Genomic DNA, 23,362 nt, shown 5'->3' with positions numbered 1-23,362 from the left:
CTTCTGACACCCAGGTTGGTGATCATTGTATTTACCCTTTGTTACCTTCTGCGTTAGGTTACTTTGCCCACCTCTATCTATCATCATACCCTTCCTGCCTTGCTACTGTTCCCAAGAATGGAGGTCCTAATGTCACTGTTGCACAAAAGTGCATTTTGAAGGAGATAAAGTCCCTAATCCCCAATGTGATCAAAATACTATAATACAGCTATCAGCTTGTTTTGGGAAGACTGGACAAGGGGCAAAGTCGAAAGATCAGGCACCAACCACCATGGATGTAGAGTATTCATTACCATGGGTTGAGCTGGCCATAGCATTCTGGTTTTTGGCCTGGGGCCTCAGTGCTAGTATCATGTTCTCCATCAAATTTTAACCACAGAGGAAACACTAGCAACCTCATTCTGGCCAACATCCTCCTTGTCTTTGTGTCCTTCATTTGAGCTCTTCGGGATAAGAAAGGTCATTGGTGTTTAAGACTGATCACTATAAAAAGGGTCTCCTGAAAAGGGAAAAGTGGGGGGGAGAGAATTCTGAGAAATCCACTCCAGATCCCTAGACCCCCCAAAAGCCCTAGTTTCAAAATCACCCTGCTTTACCAAATAACCAAATGAATTTCTGGTCCCAAGGGCAAAAGAATAACATGCTTTCAGAGATAGATTTCATCATCTCATACCTTGATTCTCTTCTAGTGCCAGGCAAGATGAATCTAAGCTTTGGAATGTCTCTGTGAGCAAAGGAAATATCCACATTCACATGGATGGAGCTGGGGAGTCTACTCATTGGCACTATGCTGAGAAAGAAATCCCAGGTCCACAGTCAAACCCATTTCCCTTGGGGCATTGTCTAAAAAGGAACTCCTAGGATTTGAGTCCCCTCAGAGGCCATCTCATTGGACCTCCCTCATTAAATAGACAAGTAAACAAAGGTTCAATGGGGTCATGATTGACCAAGATCCATCAGAGTTTGGGATTTGAATCCAGATCCCCTGACCCCAAATGAAATAGTCCTTTCTTTCCATTGTTCCTCTGAGAGAAGGAGAACAGTTTGTTCCTCTCCTTTCCTTTTTTACCAACTACCCTTTAGTAAGAAACTAGGGAAGAAAGTTAGCTTTTTTGCTTCATATCTATGACAGGATGCTAATGTATTAGGGTGAGAATTTAGTCTTTTATACTCACTTCAGTCTGTCCTAACCATGCAAAACTTCCAGTTACAACAATGAGAACTTATTTAACACCTCTCCTCCCAGGCTTTTGAGGTCATCTTCCCATTCCTACCCAAAATGAATGCTCATTCTGATAAATATTCTTTGCAAATTGCTTTGTAATGACAAGAGAAATTAGAGTTAGGCAGAAGAGCCTACACTCCTGTTAAGAGCCCCATCCCTCCCCAGCATGGGAGCCTAATTCCTTTCTGGTATAGGGAGACAAGCTAAGGCCAAAGTGTCCTGCCAAACACCCTTGTAAATAATGAAAGCACAAGTTACTTACTGGAGCTATTGGTTTGGGGGGATGATTAGAAGAATAGATAATGGACTAAAATCTACTCTCATTTTGAAAAATCAAGAAGGTGCTAAGAAAGCATTTAATTTCTTCCCATTATCTTTGCAATCTAAGCCAATCACATTTATGTCCTATTGTATAGGATAGCTACTGAAAGAAGGGATTCTGGGCTGAGGGCAGAGGTAATCTCCACTCAAGAAGGAATTAATGAGACAGCATCTCTTATCTTCAGGTTCTTTTAACTGAAGGGGGGAAAAATCCATTTTCATCCAGTCTCTCTCTCTCTCTCTCTCTCTCTCTCTCTCTCTCTCTCTCTCTCTCTCTCTTTATTTTGAGCATCATCAATTTCTCTCCCTTTTGAACAGAAAACATAATTGAGTCCTTATAAATGTCCACCAGATTCGACTTGCTGATCTCAACAGCAGGCTCCACCATCCCTAATTTTACTGGCACCCATTTAGGAAGCTGAACAGCCTCTATTTTCCATAAACATCGGAGAAGGGGAAGTTGGGGGCCCTGGGTAACAAAAGAAGAGCCTTGTGGCTGCCAGAGCCACAAAAAGAAGGAGCTTTTGGGGTACTCACGTCGGCTTTCATACATGCTCCTGGACTGAGCCCAGATTTTGAAGGGATCTGGCTTTTTCTGTCCAGAGCTGTCTACTTGATCTGCTGCTGGGGCCTCAGCAGGAGGGAAGTCGGGAAGAGCCTGGGTGCTATGGCTGGGGGAAGCCGTGTGTCCACTCCGGTGGCTGGAGACACTATGCTGAGAGCTGTTTTGGCTATCTTTCCTCTCCAGTGGTTGCTGTCAGAAAAGGAAAGAACGGAGCATTATTATTGGTCTTCTGAGTGGGTGTTCGCCCATCATTTTCTCTTTGTTCAGCATTTCTGCATACACATATATAAATATATAAACAACATTTTGGCTTCCACCTTGCTCCAGTTAATGCTGAATGCACATAAATCCCTTGGCAATGGGCAAGGATGGGCAGGAAAAACGGAAAGGGATAGTATCACAAAACTTACTCTGGCAGAAAACAAATCAAATTTTCATTAGAGCTTCCTTAGATACCATGAAAGTTTGCAAAGAGAGGCATCTGTTTTAATATTATTTTGGAGACAACAAACTGCCCAAAACACCATGAATGTTTTAAATTTAAGCTGGTAAAATCTGGGAGAAAATATAACTGGGCTCCAGTTGGACCCTCAGATTGTTTTCATTGCCTTCATTTGGCAAAAAAACATGTGCTTACTCCCCCCACCCCATATATAACTCAAGAAACATTCTAGACCTGCCATTTCATTGATTGAGGGATAAAGAAGATCCCTCTTGCCAATGAAATTTGGAATCTTTGTTGAAATTCTTGATTTCAGTGATGGCATCAACTCTGAACTCCCATTGCTTAAGAGTTTCCTAGAGCACTAAAACATTTAAGTTAAGCTAGATTGATAAGCATTTATTCAGAACCCGTTATAGTCAAGGCATTGTGCAATGTGCCGGGGGTCCTAAGAGAAGACAAAAGATAGTCTATGTTCATCTGAAGTTTCTAGTCTATTGAAGGAAACAACATGCAACCAACCATCTATAAACAGAATAAATAGGAAAGAAAAAAAAAGAAGAAATAGGAATGATCACAAGGGAAGACTCTAACATTATAAGGAAAGGTAGGATTAGAAGTTGGAGGTTATAGCTGGGACCTGAAGGGGAGCCAGAAGATAGAGATTTCCAGTTGAAAAGGCAGGACTCTCTAGCTCAATTTTTCTAGTTCTGAGGCCAATTCTCCATTACAATATCCTGCCTCACCACAGATCATGCTGGGAAGCCTTCAAAGAGGCACATCGGGACTCTAATTGTGGGATAGGTGTAAGACAGGCACACTGAGCAGAAGGTTGCCCCACCAGAACACAAGGGTCACAAAGTAAAGGTTTCATTTTGCTCTCCTACTGTTAGTGCTTAGAATGTTATAGGTGCTTTTAAAAAAGGCTATTGAGTTGAATGGAATTGACTCCACCCAGGTCCCCATGATGTAATTACTGGAACTGATGCAAATAAAGAAAATGGGATGTAGTAATGATGGGGATGTTTTCTCCCCTAATCAATTAGTCTAGCGTGAAATTTCACCTAGCAATATTCCACCCTTCATCCAAAATGAAACCTCAAGTCCTCATTTGCTTTGCTTAAGGGGATTTCAACTCGGTCCATCGAATATATGATTTGCAATTACTGTTAGAGAAGTCAGAAGTACAAATGGGATTAAGGGAAGAGAGTTCTGCTTAAATTCCATTAGTGGGGAAATTCATTAAAGTCCAATGGCAAAAGACCTATTTAGTCAAGGGCTTGCCCATTTTTAAGAAAAGCTCTTAACCTCTGAGGGAACAGGAAATGAAGAGAGTGAAAGGGGGCAGAACAGAGTGGGGAGAAAACACTGGAAATGTTTATTCATTCGACAAGCGTTTGTCACCCCCTGCCCCTTTGAAATTATGTTGAGAAACATCATTTGTAGCAACTTATCGGTGTACAATTGGATAAAGGTTGCTTTGAATTTTTGTTTTTATAGCCAAGATCTATGCGTGGTGGACACTAAATAATTACTGAATGAACCAATTAGAGCTGTCTTAGACCTTTTTTCTGAGTAAGGGGATCTTGGTACATGTGAAAAATGATCATCATACTCCATGAATGGCTCATGGTTCTTGAACTGAGATGGATTTTGAGGCCATCTTATCTGACCTCTTCATTTGAACAAAGGGGAAACTGAGGCTCAGGGATCTACCCAAGACCAGACAAGAGTGATAAGTAGCAAGCCTGAGATTTAAAATCAGGTTGTGTGACTCCAAGTTCATAATTCGTTCTTCTGGAGCATAAGGTTCTAATCCTGTCTATGACCTAGTTGACACAGGAAAATTCAATTTATCTGTCTGAAAAATGAGATCTGCTCAGTTCTAAACCTATGATCCAGTGTCAAACCAAATTAGATAAAATGCACAGAACTGGAGGGGGGAGAGAGAGAGAGAGAGAGAGAGAGAGAGAGAGAGAGAGAGAGAGAGAGACAGAGACAGAGACAGAGACAGAGACAGAGGGAAAATAGAAAGCTTTTCCAGATTCATGGTTTAAGAAATTTTTTTTTAAAAAGTTGGTGGCAGTGTGGACATTCCAGCAATCTTATTCTTGCCTGTTTTCTTGCATTCTTTTCCCTATGAACACCCCCCCACACACAAACACACAACTGCACACAAACACATACACACCCATGCACTCCCTTCTCTCTCCTTCACCTTCCTCCCTATCTTCTCTCCCTTTCTGTCACTCCTCTCTTCTTTTTTCTTCCTCTCTGTCAGTCTCTTTCTTCTGTCCCCTCTGTCTGCTCTTTCTTCTCCTCTCTCCTTTTCTCCTTCCCCCTCCTCCTATCTTTCTTCTGTTTCTTCTCTCTGTCTCTGTTTCTCTCCCATTATTCTCTGTCTCTCTCCTCCCTTCTTCTGCCCACTCTGTATGCCAAGGCTCTTTTCTCCATGTTGCCTTGGGCCCTAATGAATGATGGATTTAAGAGGATGGAAAAGAAAAACGTAAAACCATCAGAATAGTTTTACATCCTAAACTAGATGAAAACCTCAGATCAACATATATATATATATTTTCAGACTGCCCTCCCTAGTTTCCAACATACGCAACACTCATCATCCCAGTTGAGATGGCATCTCTGTGAGGGGTTCTCTGTCCAAAGATTGTTCAAGCCCACAGGATCTTGGATCTAGAACTGGAAAGGTTGGATGCAACTCCTCTTAGCAGCTCAGAGAGCTAGGACAACCCTGGGAGATAGCTATGGACAATGCTATCCCCATCCAGAGGAATAAAAACAAACCAAAAAAAAACCCCAGAAATACAAACTAGAGCTGGAAGAGACCTTAGAAGCCCTCTTGTTCACCTCTCCCATTTTCCAGATGAGGAAACTGAGGCCCAAGGAGGTGAAATGATTTGGATAAGGTCACCCAGGGAATGTCAGAGAAAGGACTTGTAGAGCCAGCCACTATGGCTCTTCTCATCACATCATACTATTATTCAACAAGTGACTTGTCCATAATTTGACAGCAAAGAAGAGACAGAGGTAATTTTTAAATCCAGGGCTTCCTAATGGTGTCCAGTTTCTGCACTACCCTGCTTGAACATTTTCCTGCATATTATAGTAGAAACTGGACACTGTTAGGGAGGTAAGCTACTTAATTTCTGAAACCAGAAGGTCTTGTGAGTCACTAAGATGCTGCTATTTGCTATCCTGTTGCTGAATTTAAAAGTTAGAGGGACAAGGGAGGGTTCCATGGGGAAGGTTATTGGGAAATGAGGGTGATGTGAAAAAACAGAAGAAATCACAACAAAAATAAATAAATAAAAGCTTTGGGGAAAATGAGAAAACCTTCTGGGATAGCATCTAGTTCTTCCTAAAACTCCAAGGAAAAAGTTAATCCTTTTTGCCATTTAATTCCATCAAAATGATTTAGAGAAGGGTTGAGATCCCTCAGTTACTGGAATATGGTCCCACATGGCTCAGTTTCCCAGGAGTAAGCAAGGTCTGGTTGCTATCTGATTACCGACCCATGAGAAGGAAGTGATCACCTTAGTCTCAGTTGGAGGATCTTTTAGTCCATTTTGCCTGCCACATGGTGCCATAGTGCCTCATCTTTATGAGTTCAAAGCCAGCCTCAGACAATAACTAGCTGTGTGACACTGGTCAAGTCACTTAACCCTCTTTGCCTCTGTTTCCCAACCTGTAAAAGGAACTGAAGAAGGAAATGGCAAATGACTCTTGTACCTTTGCCAAGAAAATGCCAAATGGGGTCACAAAGAGTTGTACACAATTGAACACAACTGGTGATTAATAAATATTTGCTAACTTATTGGATCTGTGCTGAGTCTGACCCCTTGCATTCCCACTAACTGGCTGTTCCTCAGTTTCCAAAATGGAACTTGAAATGACTTTCCTCTTAGCATCTCCTTTGGATATTTGGTGAGAATTTACATGGCCACAATTGAGCAGTCTTTGACTCTCTAGGACACAGAAGCTCCCTTTTATTTCTGGCTAGCAAGCACTGAGGATGAACAAATTTAGGAAGACCTGAGTCAGCCTCTAACATTTACTAATTTATGTGAACTTGGGGCAAATTACTTAAACTCTCTCATCCTCAGTTTTTTTCAGCTGTAAAATGTGGTTGACATTACCTGCCCCACTGGGTTGCTTTCGGAATCAAGAGATAAAGCCCATACCTCAGATGAGATAACATGAGCCAAAAATACTATAAATAGTATTTGTTATTATAATTATTTTTATCTTAATACCAGTTAATGCTTCCATCCTCCTATCCTGGTAAACAGGGATTTATTTCCTCCCACACCCTAAATAACCTTTTAATAGGGTCTCTGATTCAAGAAGATTTTATTCTAATTAATTAATTAATTAATTAGTTTGTTTGTTTTTAGTTTTTGCAAGGCAAATGGAGTTAAGTGGCTTGCCCAAGGCCTCGTAGCTAGGCAATTATTAAGTGTCTGAGGTCAAATTTGAACTCAGGTCCTCCTCACTCCAGGGCTGGTGCTCTATCTACTGTGCCACCTAGATGCCCCTCAAGATGATTTTAGATGGAGCCTATTAATCAATCACCTCTTGATAGAGAGGTGGTAGACTTAGCATGCAGAATGAGACATACAATATGGCCCATGTGGGAATTAGTTTTCCTAGACTGAACCTATTTATTCCATAGGTTTCATTCACCCCAAGTCCAGAAACTGGACAAAGAAAAAAAAGTACTTTTTAATTACTTTAAAACAATTAACATTTCATTTAAAATTAAGGGACAGCCAGTGGAGAAGTTTGCAGCTTTGTCCTGCTCTGACTCTTTGGAAGCCCAACCTGCTCTGCCGTAGAGAAAAATGATAGATCTGGGAGTCTAGTTCCATTTATCAGCTGGGGCCCATGAAGAGTGAATTAATCCCAGAGCTAAGAAATGATGCCAGACGCCTAGGGCTCATCATGCTGTTTCTATGGGTGGCAGTCAGGGTTATTTCAAGAGCAGCCTGGGCTACAGTGATCAATCTTGCCCTGCTCTACTTTGTAAAACGAGGACATGGGGCTAAACTTGGAATTAAAGCACCCAGATAAGTCTATGACTTGAATTCAAATTCTGAATTTCTGACAATAGGGACAGTAGCCCAAGTCCCTATCTCCCTGGGTTTCTTTTCTTTTCTTTTCTTTTCTTTTCTTTTCTTTTCTTTCTTTTCTTTTCGTTTCTTTCTTCCTTCTCTTCTCTCTCTCTTTCTTTTTTGTTTTTTGCAAGGCAATGTGGTTAAGTGACTTGCCCAAGGTCACACAGCTAGATAATTATTAAGTGCCTGAGGTTAGATTTGAACTCAGTGCTCAATCCACTGTACTACCTAGTTGCTCCTAGCCTCAGTTTTGTAATTCTGAGAAATGAGCATCTTGGGCTAGGAGAAGTTTAAAATGACTTTATTCTATGATTTTTTTTTTCTGAAGACACCTATTCTTTCCTTTTTTTGTTGTTTAAATTTCATTTGTGTCCACTCTAACCTCTAGCATATTTTTTTTACTGTAACCTCAGTCCATTATAGGTTCTTAATAAAGGCAATAAGAGTTGGGGGTGGGGTTGCATATATGTTCAGATAAAAGGCTCAACAACACCACTGGCTTCTTAGGAACCAAACACAATTTCAATAAACAAAATAATGAGAGGCAGCTTTGTATCATTATCATTGCTAAAATGTATATAGTGCTTTGAAGTTTTCAAAGCATTTTAAAAATCTTATCTTATTTGATCCATACAATAAGCCTATGAGGTAGGTGTTTATATTATATCCATTTTACAGATGAAGAAACTGAGGTAGAGAGTGATGAAATGTGATTTCTAGGAACTTATACTTAATAAATGTCAGAGGAAGGCTTTAACACCACCTCCTAGGGAACCCAGCTTTCAAAATCAACTAAGTATGAGGGAGAGGGAGAGAGAGAAGGGGGGGGGGGGAGATAGAGGGAAACAGACAGAGACAGGGAGACAGAGAGGGAGATGGAGGGAGGGGAGAGGGAGGGAGGGGGAGAGAGAGAAAGAGAGAGAGAGAGAGAGAGAGAGAGAGAGAGAGAGAGAGAGAGACAGAGACAGAGACAGAGAGACAGAGACAGAGAGACAGAGAGAGACAGAGAGAAACAGAGAGAGACAGAGAGACAGAGAGAAGAGACAAAGAACGAGAGCGAGAGCAAGACAGAGAGAGAGAGAGAGATGTCCTATAAAACTGAATTTCAAGAAGGCTCTTCTTTGAAGATTTGATTTCTCCCTTCTCCTTACCCTGGCTCCCGGGGTGGGGTCCAGGCTATCTTTTGCCATTTATTTGAGGCTCTGGCCAATCCTCTCACTGTCTTGAACTTGGGCTGAAAGGTCTTGTTGCCTTTGAGAGACCAGAGAACCCTGAGCTTCAGGCCAAGTGTGTATGTTCAGTCCAGTCTTTTGGATTGAATTAAAGCTGTTTTCTCTCTCAGTACATTACACCCCTCCACCTCCTCAATACAGAATTCATTTCGGGACTGATTATCTTGATAATTATAGATGCTTTATGGAGAGCTTGGCAAAACAGCATTTCAGTCAAACCTGTACCACTATATTCCTTCTAAATTTTGCCCCTGTTTGTGGGAGATAAAAATTAAGTAGTATTTTCAGGATGTGCTATTAAAACAGGGCCAGGGTGAGAAACCAGAGTGGTGTGTTATAAGCTCCTCTCCCCACCCCTCTCCCCCATTAAGAGGTTTTATGTAGAGAGCCCCATTTCATTTTTTAATGGTGCTCAATTAGGAAAATGACTTAATTTGAAAGCGTATTCTGTGTTTAAGATCTTGTTAGAGACTGGCTTTCTAAAGCCATGGGAAACACTGCAGGGAGTCAGGAAGGTTCAACACCCATCATGGATAAGACATGAAGATGCTAATTAGTTAGGACATACAATCCTTTCCTGGGTAAGTGTCAAAAATCTTATACAAATGGAGGCCATATTTATACAACTCTCCAAAAAAGGTCACTGTTTGCTATTTCGGGAGGATGTAAAAGCTCCCAGGAGGCAAGGACCCTAGAGTATATTCACCATCCAAGCTTATCAGAAATACCAAGTTTCAACTCATTTCATGTCCTCCCTAAGCTTCCTTTTACTTATTTATTTAGTATGTTTTCCGTATATAGTAGTCTTCGTACAGAGACTGTAAACTTCCTGAGGGTAGGGGTGGTTTCATTTTTGTCTTTGTTTCTGCCCCTCCATAACTTTTCTAGACTGAAGAAGTGGTCTGTTAAATCATAACCTAATGGACAGATTTGGAGAAGAACGATGGGGTCTATGGGTCCAAAGAGGTCTGGATTCTGATTCCCAGCTCTGGCATTTTTTCTCTATGCTAGCCTGTGGGACTCAGTTATCTCATCTAAAAATGAGGTGGGGAAGGAGTAGGTAAGCTTTGAGGATCCTTCCAGTTCTTCATTAATGAGGCATTACCTGCCTAGTGATTAGTTAGAGTGAAGGTCATGGGAGCCAGGGTGGGGTAGGGGGAAGAGCAGGGAGAGGCATCAGTGGGCTTGGGTTCTAGAGGAATAGTGGCTTCACGGATAGAGAACTAGACTGGGGAGTTCGGAAGGATAAAGAGCTGAGGCAGGATTGCCCGGAGTCCTAGCTACTATATCAAGGACTTTCTGAATCTCTACAAATGGGAGTGGCTACTATCATGGTCACTGTTATTATCATCAATTATTATTATAGTCATGTTTTCATAGTAGCTTGTTTAATTTGTCTGTGCCTCAGTTTCCTCATCTGTAAAACAAGGGAGCTATAATCTTTGATCTCTAAGGCCCCATCTAGTTCTAAAATTCTATCATCTAGAAAGAGAGGATGTCTCAGATCAACCAGTATCACAATAGGAATATTAATAGATATACTGTTAAGAGCAGAATGACCCCAAGTTGGAGGCAGATTTCTATTACTCAGTGGCTATATTCAGTGGGATTTATTCTGTGGGGGCGAACTGGCCTCATTTGGAACATCCTTGGTGATCATCCAAGGCCATCAGGAGGCACGTGGTTCACTGGCCTGCTACAGGAATACAAAAATTTATATCTACCCTGAGTATACAGTGGAATATAGCCAGGAGAAAGGGACCAGGCTTGGGTATTAGTGGTTTGACCATGACAATCACTGAATCTTGTTGAATCTTAGTTTCTACATCTGTGAGAGGGGCATTGGAAGACTCAAATTATCTACCTCATTTAATTGTTTTAAGGATCAAATGAATTAATTTTAATTTACTTATATAAATATGAAATGCTCAGTAAACTTTAAAGCACTAGGGAAATGGTTGCTATCATTGGGAGTATTTCTTTTTTGGATGGGACTTCTGATTTCATTTCAGTAAATGCTCAGTGAGATCATTCCCTCTACCAATGTATTCAGTAAATTTCCAAAGCACCGCAACTGCCACTCCTGATCTTAGAGGAAATGCTTGGAGTTTGAAGGGATCCAGTGGTTTTTCTAAGGATCACACAGCCCAGATATAATACAGTAAGGACCCAGCCCCGTGGGAAGCTGTCTATCCACTTCCCTGGAAACTACTTTGCCATAATGATGGAATATTACTGCTATTGCTATAATTATTGTTGCAATTGTTATCATTTCCTTCCTGATCTCTGGGAGAATAGTCAAATTGGGAGGCAATAATAAGGAAAAACTATAAGGGAAAACCCAGCTAAACAGTATTTTCTGAGTGCTTTGTAAATATAAATATCTATAATATGAACCGAAAATATTTGCTCTGAAAGCAAATGAATATAGGCAGCACTTAAGTCACCTCAATGATAAAAAAAAGAATTGGGATGGCACAAAAATGAAAAATTGATCCATTTTAAAACAAAATTATTAATTGATTTGTCATTTTTAGGCCACATTATTTCTCATTCACTTACTTGAAAAAGCCTTAGTTTATAATAGATCTTAACACTACATTCGTGGGGAAAAGAAACAAAGGCAAAACAAAAGGAAAACTAAACCACTGCACACAAACAATTCAGTAATTAGGCCCCCCTATCACTAAAGGGCGAAGGGGAAAAAACTGAGCTATCTAACCTCAGTATTGAGGGAGAGAGATGCCTAGATGGGAAGTGATTGTTTTTACTCTCTAGGTGACCTGAACCAGATTTCCCTATTTATTCAGTGTGCAGCCCTGAACCAGTCACTTCACCTTGTTAGTTTTCAGATGTTCTTGAGTTGCTTCAGTTGCGTCCAACTCTTTGGGACTCATTTGGGGTTTTCTTGGCAGAGATACTGGAGTGGACTTGCCATTTTCTTCTCCAGTTCATTTTACAGATAAGGAAACTGAGGCAACCAGGTTTAATTGACTAGCTCAAGGTCTCACAGTTAGTAAGTGTATGAGGCTACATTGGAACTTAGATCTTTTTGATTTTCCAGACCTGGTACTCTATCTACTGTCACCTAGCTGCTCCAGTTGTCACATGCTTCATCTGTAAAACATGCTATGATGATGATGATGATGATGATGATGATAATAAAAATCATAATGATAACAATACAGTCCTGAAGTCACAGAGTCAAAGCTTTATGGACTGTAAGGGACTATATAAATTCAAGTTATGATCATTTACTCTGGGTGTCTCATCATTTTTAGGATCTAATAGGAACAATAATATACTGCCTAAAGACTGATGAAGAATTTTATATGTATTAACTCACTTATGGATGAAAAATGGCATTTCACAGGGGGGGTCTTGGTTACTGATGAGTAAGAAAGGGGAAAAAAAATCGACTGGGCAAGAAAATTTACTTTGGTCCTTGGACCAAACCAAGTAACCTGTAAAATGTCTCTTCTCTAGATTTTTGAGAGAATAGGAAATAGAAATGAGAGGGGTTCACTAGCTCTCAAGATTTCCACATATTTCTTATGCCATTGGAAACTCTGTTGAATCTTGACTCTGAACCCTTTTCTACCCTCATATCTTACTAGGTCCTCTACTGAATGTCTGCCTTTCAGAGGATGGAGGGAATTGGGAAAAAAAGAGTCTAGTAAAAAAATAAATAAAATTAAAACTCACTACTGTTATCTTTTGTAACTCAGAGAACTGGGGTGGGGGGATGGGGAGAGGAATCATGATTAGCTAATTAGAATAGTTTTAGATTATTTGGGGATTTCCATTTCCTATCCTTCTCCAATCCCTGTTTTAACATAGAAGAGTAAGAGAGAATCAGAACTAATAAAAAAATAAATAAATTTCTGGTCCAGGTGACTGATTCAGATGAAGAAAAACAATGAAAATCCCTAAAACTGATCAGATTTTGTTTCCACCATTCATTAAAAAAAAAATCATGAGTTTCACTCAAATCACCTTACGGTGGATCACATTAAATGTACTTATGACATTAATCTTGTCTTGGGTGAGTTCCCAAATTCAGTACTTAAAGGTGAATCCAGCAGGTAAAATTCCTTATTAAGGAAAAAGATCCAAGAAGTTTATGGGTGGGGAAAACCAGATCAAAGAGGTATGCTTTTGTGATGTCATTAAAAACCTCTAAATTATTGAACCCATGACCAAAAAACCAACTCATCATGCTCTCAAACCAACACGTGGTCAGTGATATATGAATCATAATGGATGGCTACTGGGACAAAGTCAGATTCACAAATCTGAGACAATGACCAAGGTGGTACATGGTTCAGACTGTGGGCTTGGGGAAAGGAAAATCTTGCTTTGGGATTGGGATTAAGTCAGTTCACCTCTTTGGGAATCATTTGTGTCATCTGTAAAATGACAGGGTTTGTGTTGGATAACCTCTCAAGTTCCCTCTAGCTCAAGATCTATGATCCTTATAAATAGTTCTGCCATGTTCCTAGGCCAATCAATCATGTGGGCTCTGTAGCTGTGATTGGTCTCAAGTTATCCTTTCACCGGCCTCCAGATATTCTGACAGCTGGTGTCTCAATGTCCATGAACCACTCCATCCAACCCCACCCCAAAAAATCGAATTCCAAAGCCAAATTATTTTCTTTTTTCCAGAACAGTCTATCATTAAACATACAAAGTCAAAATCTGGGACAAGGCAGTGACATTGAAATAACATCCTTCCACAAACTGCTGCCCCTCATCCCAGTTGGCAAGGGCACTTTGATGGACCACACCTGCTAATTCCTCTTAACAGAAGCACCGTAAGACAGCTGCCAGGGGGGATGAGGTGACATGGTGACAAGAGCCATCTCAGAACTGACACAGACATTGGCCAAGGAAGGACCTGTTCTTGGGGGTCTCTCTCTTCAGGCTGAGGAGACTACTAGGCAGCCAAGAGAGACAAGGCAATGGAGATGGGTTTTTCTAGGAGCACAACCCAAGATATGGGCTGCCGTTCACCACATCACTTTCACAAGAGAGAACTGGCCAAGGAAATGAAGCAGCCTTTGTGAGCTCAGAGCAGAGCCCAGCTTCTCCATCAGTCGGACCTCCCCTGGGTACAAAGTAAGCCTCACCAGAGGACTTTCCGGGGAGCAGGTACATGCAAATGAACTTCCATGAATCACTTAAACTAGGCAGAGGATGAGCCAGCTGGAAAATTATTAAGAGGAGTTCATTCTTCCCAGGGTCTCGGGATCCCTCCCATTTTGAATCTGGTCATCCCTGATGCTACATCAAAAATAGAGGATCCCAGGGATCACCATGGCTACTTGGCCGGAGGAGAACGGGGAGGTGGGGGCTCTTCCCATGGGTTTTCTCAGTCCTGTTTCTATTTTATTGGAGACCAAATTAGACTCCGCCTGTGACAGGGATAACACACACACACACACACACACACACACACACACACACACAGGCTTGGCCATTTCTGTGATTTGAGTCTGAGCAGGGAGACACTTCTGGGACTCTACATTAATGCAAGCTGACAGAGATAGCAGCCCAAAGTCACGTGCCTTCATCAGCACTGCTCCCAGCCATTGGAATTGCATTAATTATTCCAGGGATTTTTCTCTTTCTTTTCCTCTGGAGAAAACAAGAACTTAGAGAGGAGCTTAGGAAAGTGGGAGGCTCCCTCTAATTTTCCAAAGGAATCTCCCCTCCCCCTGGCTCCCCCTGGCTCCCCCAGCCTCTCTCCCTCCCTTCCTTCCTTAAGGAGCTCTTTGAGACAGGTGGAACACAATGAGCTACAGATGTCGGAGCTGGCAAGAGACCCTCTGCAAAGTTTTAGAGGCTGGGCGAGTTCTGGATGTGCTCACCTAAGCCTCCTAAGCCGGCGGGAGGCTCATCTCCCCCTCGTTTTAATGAGATGGGAAGCTTCGGCTCCGCTGATGAATTTCCAGAAGCAGCAGAGTTTCCAGTTTTGAGTTAAAGTAGCCCCTGGATTCGTTTCCACGGAAGCCGGGTTTTCACCACCAAGCTCTCCATTCTGATCTCCAAGCTCCTATCCCTTAACCTATCAACTAGGCAATCCCCCCTAAAAGGAATCCAGAGTACAAGGAGAGCAACATATTGATTGATTGATTGATGTGTGTGTGTGTGTGTGTGTGTGTGTGTGTGTGTGTGTGTGTGAGAGAGAGAGAGAGAGAGAGAGAGAGAGAGAGAGAGAGGAGAGAGACACAGAGACAGAGGGAGAGGAGGAGAGAGAAGGAAGGGAGGAAGAAAAAGGAAGGGAGAGAGATGAGGGAGAGGAGGAGGAGAGAGAAGGGAAGAAGAAAAAAGAAGGAAGAGAGAGAGAGAGAGGAAAAGGGAGATGGAAGGAGAGAGGGAGAGGGAGATGAGGAGGAGAGGGAAGGAAGGAAGGAAAGGGGGAGAGAGGAAAAGGGAGATGGAGAGGGAGTGAGAGGGGAAATGAGTTGGAGAGGGAGGGAAAGGGACAAGGAGAGAGACAGAGAGAGGAGAGTTTAAAGAATCATACACCTGCAATCCAGTCCAGCTAAAATCACTTAGAAACAACAAAGGCTGTCCTCCCCAGCAAGAAAATGTCTTGCAGTCATCGCTCGGCCAGCCCATGCTTCCCCTGGCCATGTAAATCCAGGCACCAGACCGTGGGGGTCTTTCTTAAACATGCATGCTTTCTATTCTGTAAATAATTCATCACCTGGTACCCAGACAAAACGAAGGGAAAGAGTATAGCAATATCAGAGGGTGGGAAGACCCGACAGGGTGGAATGCTACTGAGACCGAAGGTGGATCCTCTTTCAAAGGAAACAATGCCATTTATTTCAAGTTAAAACAGCCAAGAAAGTCACCTACTGAAACAGTTGTGGATTATTTCTTTGAGTGCCTTTTAAAAAACTGTTTCAACATGCTTTACCGGGGCTGCTGAAGGCTGCCCACAAATCAGCCTGCAGTTTTAGAGCATCCTCGCTGCACCAAAGAGACATCCACAACTTAATGATTCCAGCATTATTCCTCAGGTACCCTCACCCAGCACATCAAATGAAGCCCCCCAAGCAATCCACCCCAAGCCCTCCTCCCCTCCCACCACCCTCCAGAAAAACCCCAGAGTAGATGAGAAGTCCTTACCGACTTTGGGCTCCTTTTGGGCACTGGAAGTCCTGAAAAAATGGCAATAAGGAAAAAAAAATGATCATTAGCATGTAAATGGTACCTTTTCCTTAAAGAAAAATCCCCAGGTGTATCAATGGAACATAGCCATCTGCAGAGTTATGTCAGATTCCTCTCTGGCATTGGAGTTACCAGTCTGTTCATATCGAATCAAAGCGGGGAGAGTGAGAGAGAGAGAGAGAGAGAGAGAGAGAGAGAGAGAGAGAGAGAGAGAGAGGCAGGGGGAACTGCCTGCATTAGCTATGCTGCCTGGTGCTGCAGCAGCCTAGAGGCTGGGGAAAGAAATCCAGACCTCAGCGGCCTGGGAAATTGAACACTTGGACAGAATCTCAAATGCTCCCCTGGATTACGAGAGACTTAACTTACAATTAAGCCCCGGATATTTCCTTTTGACGCGATCTGCTTGTCAATTCTATCACACCAATGGCAACAGCAGGAGGAAAACATGTTTGTTTTTTAAAAAAAGCAGCACACGCTAAAAATGGACCCTCTTCAAATGCCTGTTTCTCGCAGGGGCTGGTCCATTCCCACCTGCCTCATGCTGCCCCAGCACCCAAACCAAGACAGATCCTGTTTCCCCGGCATCAAAAGTTCATTTAGCAACACAAACCCAAGTTTGCTCCAAGTCTAGGCCGGGGAGCCAGGGGGAGCGTCTCGTGCCTCCATGCCACCTGCTCTTTCCCATGACTCTGGAGAGGAAGACATCTGACTTGGGGGGGCACTGGTCACTGTGGGAGGGAGACAGGGGCTAGGCCCATACACTGCCCTGCCTCCCCAAGAAGGGATCAACAAGATGAAGCAAAGAGCAGAAAGGAAGGGCCATGCGACCCGGATCATTTATCTGGTGACATGGGGTTGACTCGGCCGACCCAGGCAACCCAAGGATCAGTCGTGTTTCAGTTAGCACACGTTTATTAAGCACCTACTATGTGCTGCCATGCTTAATGGCAGTGAGCCGCAAACTTAAAAAGTTCTCTTGTGATTCGGTTAGAGAAATTCGTGGAAGAAAGGAATCATGAATTAATGAAAGGGAAAAAACCCCAAAATCATTGGGCAATGACTAGGTACCAGAAAAGTACAAAGGATAGGAATACAAAAAGCAAAAAAGGTCCTGCTCTCAAAACAAGGAATTTAAGAAGGGAGGGGTCATTTATCTACCTATAAATTTATATATATAACCAAATGATAGGCAGGCATGTGCAATCCCCAAGAGAGAAATATGTGTATATATATATATATATATATATATATATATATATATATGCATATATATACTCTTTCTTAAATTGCTTAAATATAAATTATACATATATACATAGATCACTTTTAATAAAGGGGACATAACTATTTGTACATGTATGAACTATGTATAGACATAATTTTTAAAAAGAAGATATTACCATTTATACATGTATAACCTCTGTCATATATATATATATATATATATATATAATTTTAATTAAGGGGATATGACTATTTGTTCATGCATGACCTATGTCATATATAAAACATACATTTTAATAAGGAGATAGAATTATATAAGTATAACCCATGTCAGATATGTAGCTCTATTTTTAATAAGGGGATATGACTATATATATATATATATATATATATGCATAACCTATGTCAGATATATATGTATTAAGGGGATATTACTATTTATATATGTATAACCTATGTCATATATAAAAGATATATTTTAATAATGCAATAGAATTATATATGTATAACCTATGTCAGATATATACATATATAATTTTTAATAAGGGGATATGACTATTTGTTCATGTATAACCTATGTCATATATAAAACATATTTTAATGAGATATAATTATATATGTATAACCTATGTCAGATATATAAATATACTTTTTAATAAGGGGATATGACTATTTGTTCATGTATAACTTATGTCATATATAAAACCTATATTTTAATAAGGAGATAGAACTATATATATAAAACCTATGTCAGATATATAGTTATATTTTTTAATAAGGGGATATGACTATTTATACATGTATAACCTGTATCATATACACACACAGAGAATACACACACACACACACACACACACATATATCTATATATAACTTTTTAATAAGGGCATATTCCCACTTGTACATGTATAACCTATGTCAGATAAATAAATACATGTATAACTTTTTAATAAGGGGATATGATTATTTGTACAGGTATAATCTGTGTCAGATTGTTTGCTGCCTTGGGGAAGAAGGAAGAAGAAAAATTTGAATCTCAAAATCTTACAAAAATCAATGCTGAAAACTAGCTTTATAAGTGAAAAAATACTATTAAGTAAAAAAGAAAAAGGAAAAAACAAGAGGATGTTCCATTTCAACAAATTACATGTGCAAAGAGGGGAGCAGTGGCCAGGGGCAGCTCATTTGATCATCATAAATATTGTTAACTGGATTGAGAAAGGAGATGAAAAAATGCAACTAAGGAAGATAGTGGATGGGGTGCTGGAAGACCTGAGTTCGAATCGTGCCTTCCTAATTGTGTGACCACAGATGACTGCACCCCTGTCTCAGTTTCCTCAACTGTAAAATGGAAGATCAAATTCTCAGGATTTCAAGAATCAAATGAGATAATATTTGACCTACAGTAGGCGCTTAACACATACTTATTTTAGCATTATTTTAGCATTTGAAAAAGTGTTAAAGACAGAAAGACACAGGGAGCCTTAGAGAAATCTGCATCTCAGAAGGTTGCTGTTCTTATGAGTTGCAGATAAACTAGCTTGGCTCAATATATCTGGTACTTGAAAAGCAATGATTTCTCCATGGGGGCTTTTCTGAGTTGAGGTACAGAAAGCTCAAAGCAGATGATATCTATGGAACACACAGGACACATTTTCAAAAATCTGAATAATTTGCTTTGGAAATTTCAACTTTCTTTTTTAGAAAATGATTCATGGTCCCCCTTATGTAGCCTGGTGAGTCCAACTCTCCGGCAAGCGACTTGCTAAACTGTGAAGTCGACTAACTATAACACAAGTGACACACACACACACACACACACACACACACACACACACACACACAGCAGCTGAAGTGGGAATGTGAAGAGAAAGGCATTTCGATGACCAATGACATCTGCTCCGAACTCACCATGCTGAGGACACCCCCCCTAAGTAAACCACCCCCCCCACACTCCTTGCTTCTGTAGTCACAACTCATGCATTTTTGGATCATCCAAACACTGGCTATGTAAACTGCTCTAGGAGAAAGAGGACTGACCCAAGAATCGAAGGTTCCGGGTTCAAATCCCTCCTTCAGTGCTCCTTGTGAGTCTTTGAGCAAGTTATTTCAATTTTCTCCTGATTCTATGGAAGCAGTTGGGAGTCTATATGTTCAGTTCTATCCAACACTTCCTCCCAGGACCTGATTTGCAATTCCCTCACCATACTGGTTGCTTTCCTCTGCATCGATTTGAGAATTAGAAGGGAACTTGGTAGTTATTGACTGCAGATACAAACCTCAGTGCCTTGTACACAGGAAATACATCAGCGGCTCTCCCTTGTAGACTTAGGGTGTTCTAAATGTTAGTTTTGACCCAGACTTATGATGTCATGGATGTCTGGAACTTTTGGCAAGAAGATTCCCTCCACCATTGCAAATGGGCAGTTCGGAGAATTATAGGATCATATATTTAGAGTAGAGAGGAAACTTTTTGTCATAGAGTCCAATCGCCTAATTTATTTTTCGTTGCTGAGTCATTTTCAGTCATGTCCAACTCTCCATGACCCCATTTGGGGTTTTCTTGGCAAAGATACTGGAATGGTTTGCCATTTCCTTCTCTGGCTCATGAGACCAGATTTGAATTCACAAAGATGAATCTTCCTGATTCCAGACCTGGCACTTTATTCATTGCATCACCTACCTGCCCCTAATTTTACAGTGGAGGAAACTGAGACAGAGGATAAATGACTTGCCCAGGTTCAGACAGCTGGTGAGTATCTAAGGTGACACTTGAACTCAGAATTTCATTAAAAAACCAGAAATGCTAAAAAATGAAAGACACTGCTTTGGGAGGTGATGGGACCCTCCTTGGATCTCTTCTAGGACAGCCTTGAACAACAATTTACAGGTTGTGCTATAGTGAGGACTTCTCTCAGGAATGGATTGGATTTGAAGCCTATTGAATACCTATCCTACTCTGAAAATCTGTGATTATGTTACCTGGGACACTGAAATATTCAGTGCCCCTCAAGATTTTCAGCCATAACCATGTCTTCAACTCAAGTCCTATGGAAACCAAGGCATGCCCTCTCCTTTGCCATACTGCTCCTCACTGTTTTTATGGAATTATTTTTATTTGAACACACAAACTCTATTTTATGAGTAAGACCATCTGTATGACTCATGCAACTGATTACAATCCAGGTAGAAAAGAATAAATAGGAGTTGTTTTGAAGGGCTAAGTTGGTTCATTCAGAGGCAAACACAAAAGAGATAGATCCCATGCTTCTATTGGCTTTTTAGAACCTAAAGAGAAATGTCACTTCAAAGATTTCTCCAAGTACTTCAAAAGAGAGGCGTGTCTTCAAAGAATAGCCAATTATTTAGCCTCAAAAGAATGGAGTTTGTTCTACTGAGAACACTCACTATACTTTTTACATCTCAGTAGACTTTTCCTCTGAATTGGTGTGGTTGAAAAATACATCAGCTGGGTGGGATCCTCCCATCACTTTCTGGCAACTAGCCAGAGTTGGAAGGCTAAAATTTGTCTGATGACAGGCCTCTAATACAGACCTTTCTCATCTGGTAGAACTTGATAGAGTTTTTTCCTCCATTAGCATAGTATCTGAGACTTCAGGATAATCTGGGCAGAGTAGACAGGGTGGTTGGGTCAAAGGGTCCAACATTGGATGTAGGGAATATGGATTCAAAGTTCTAGCTTTTTTCAATGACTACCAGATGCAACCTTGTGCAAACTGATTAAGTTTCAGTGTCCTCATCTGCGAGAAGAAAGAACTGGACCAATTGGTCTCTAAAGTCTCTAAGTCTGTCAATCAATAATGCTTTATTAAGTGATTACAATGAATCAGGTACTGGTAATACAAAAACAAAAATGAAGTAGGTATTGCCCTCAAAAAAGATGATATCAACATCATCATCATCATCAAATTCATCAACATCATTATTGTTATCATCATTAACACCGTCGTCATCTTCATCATCATTAAAATAATAATGAATAATAGCTAGCATTTCAATAGCATTTCAGGGTTTGGACAAGACTTTACAAATATTCCATTTGAGGCTTACAGAATTATGAGGAACATGTTATATTATCTCTACTTTACTACTGAGGATATTAAAGTAGAGAAAAGTTAAGTGACTTGCTCAGGTTCCCACAGCTACCATGTGCCTGAGGTTGAATTTGAACTCCAAAATTGAACTCCAAGTCTCATGCTATCCACTGTCCTGCTTCTATGACCTCTATATGCCAATGAGGCAAAGGAATAAGAAGTTTTAGGAATAAGATAAAAAAAAAAGACTGAATCCCAAAGTTCTAAAATGTTTCCTTTGGGGAGACCAAATGCTAAATTGTATATTGATGATTAAAACTTAATTAAAAAAATTAAGAAATCTTCCCCTTTGTAGATAATTGCATAAACTTTTTTAATGGTAAAGAGAAAGATAAATGATTGGTTTTTCAATAATATGATAGTATAATAATCTTTCAGATCCTGTCCTTCTCTTCCCCCCACCCCCAGCTATGGACATTTGTTTGTCATTTGGGTCCACTCCTCAAAGTGAACTTTCAAGGTTCCAGGCAGATTTTTGAGTCTTCTGATTATCTTTTTTTTTTTTTTTTTTATTCAAGGCAAACAGGGTTAAGTGGCTTGCCCAAGGCCACACAGCTAGGTAATGATTAAGTGTCTGAGACCGGATTTGAACCCAAGTACTCCTGACTCCAGGGCCAGTGCTTTATCCACTACACCACCTAGCTGCCCCATCTTCTGATTGTCTTGATTGACTTCTGAGATACTGATTCAGTGTGATCTTTCTATGTGGTTAAGGGAAAATGTGTGAGAAGCTGTCGATCCCAAGTGGATAAGTGATAGAGACCAAGCAGAGGGACAAAGGCCTCTAATTCCACTTACTCTGTCTACTGGGAGGATCCTGACCATCTCTTGGGCTTGTGCTCCTCAGATTTAAAAGGATGGAGCAATCATGACCACCTACTACATAGTGTTCACCATCAAGGCTTAAGAAAAATACTGCAAACAACTTCCAAAGGGCTAAGGCTACAATCAATGTCATATAAACTGTTTGATAGAAAAACATCCACTTTCAAACAAACTCATCAGACTTACATCCAACTCCCTCCAGGACCTGGTTCCAAAATATCTTTCACCGAACAAACATGCCTTCTGTCTCATTAATGCTCTTAGCAAACCATGCGACCAACCATTCTTCAACTTTGCATCTCATCTCCTCGGCCTTCATGCATTTGCATGAGACATCCTCCCAGTTCTGTTCACTTCTTTTCCTTTCTGCCTCTCAGAATTCTAATCCTGTGATATCACCACCTCTGGGAAGACTTCAGTGATTCAGTCATTCATTAGTTCATTAATTTTTGGTTCTCTCTCTCTCTCTCTCTCTCTCTCTCTCTCTCTCTCTCTCTCTCTCTCCCTCCCTCCCTCCCTCCTTTGTTTCTCTGTATTTTTTCTGTCTTTCTCTCATTCTTGCCCTCATCCCTCTATCTTTCCCCCTTTCTCCCTCTCTCTCCTTTCTTTGTCTATATGTTTCTCCCCCCACCCCATCCCTCTGATCTCTCTGACTCTCCCTCTCCCCTTCCCTCCATCTCTCTGGTCTGACATTCTATCTCTGTCTCTTTCTCCTTACCTTGTGCAAACATCTTTCTCTTAAGTCTTTATTTCTCCCACCACACTCTTCCAGGCCTTCATAGCCCCTTCTGATTATTCAGCCTGTATCTTAAAAATCTTCCTTTACCTACATATTGTTTCTATATAATAACAAATATAAATATATATGTATGTATATATCCATATATGTATGTTTTTATTGAGGGCAAGGACAATTGTTTACCTTTCTATGTGTTTCTTAATACAATATCCTGCTAATTACTAATCATAGCAAGCATGTAATAAATGCTTCCTGGCAGACTTGATTCAAACCCTAGCTCATGGTATTTGTATGACAAGCAAGTGACTTAATTTCTCTGGTCTTAGTTGGACTTTTGAAGTCTTTTTCATCTCTAAAACT

The 23,362-nt window shown here is 40.7% G+C and overlaps 1 protein-coding gene across 21 annotated transcripts in view; it reads right to left on the bottom strand.

The window, feature by feature from the left end:
• MAGI1 (membrane associated guanylate kinase, WW and PDZ domain containing 1) overlaps positions 1-23,362 on the bottom strand; it is a 682,760-nt gene that overhangs the window by 39,628 nt on the left and 619,770 nt on the right. For all 21 annotated transcript variants that reach the window (XM_074198792.1, XM_074198793.1, XM_074198809.1 and 18 more), the window contains 2 exons: positions 16,058-16,089; positions 2,084-2,300 (listed from right to left, as the gene is read on the bottom strand). In XM_074198792.1, coding sequence (XP_074054893.1) covers positions 2,084-2,300; positions 16,058-16,089 — 249 coding nt within the window. The remainder of the gene's footprint in view (positions 1-2,083; positions 2,301-16,057; positions 16,090-23,362) is intronic.

The sequence above is a fragment of the Macrotis lagotis genome, chromosome 8 (assembly GCF_037893015.1).
Source record: "Macrotis lagotis isolate mMagLag1 chromosome 8, bilby.v1.9.chrom.fasta, whole genome shotgun sequence".
Lineage (NCBI taxonomy): Eukaryota > Metazoa > Chordata > Mammalia > Peramelemorphia > Peramelidae > Macrotis > Macrotis lagotis.
Note: the sequence above shows the minus strand (reverse complement) of the source record. Positions and strands in the feature narration are given on the sequence as shown.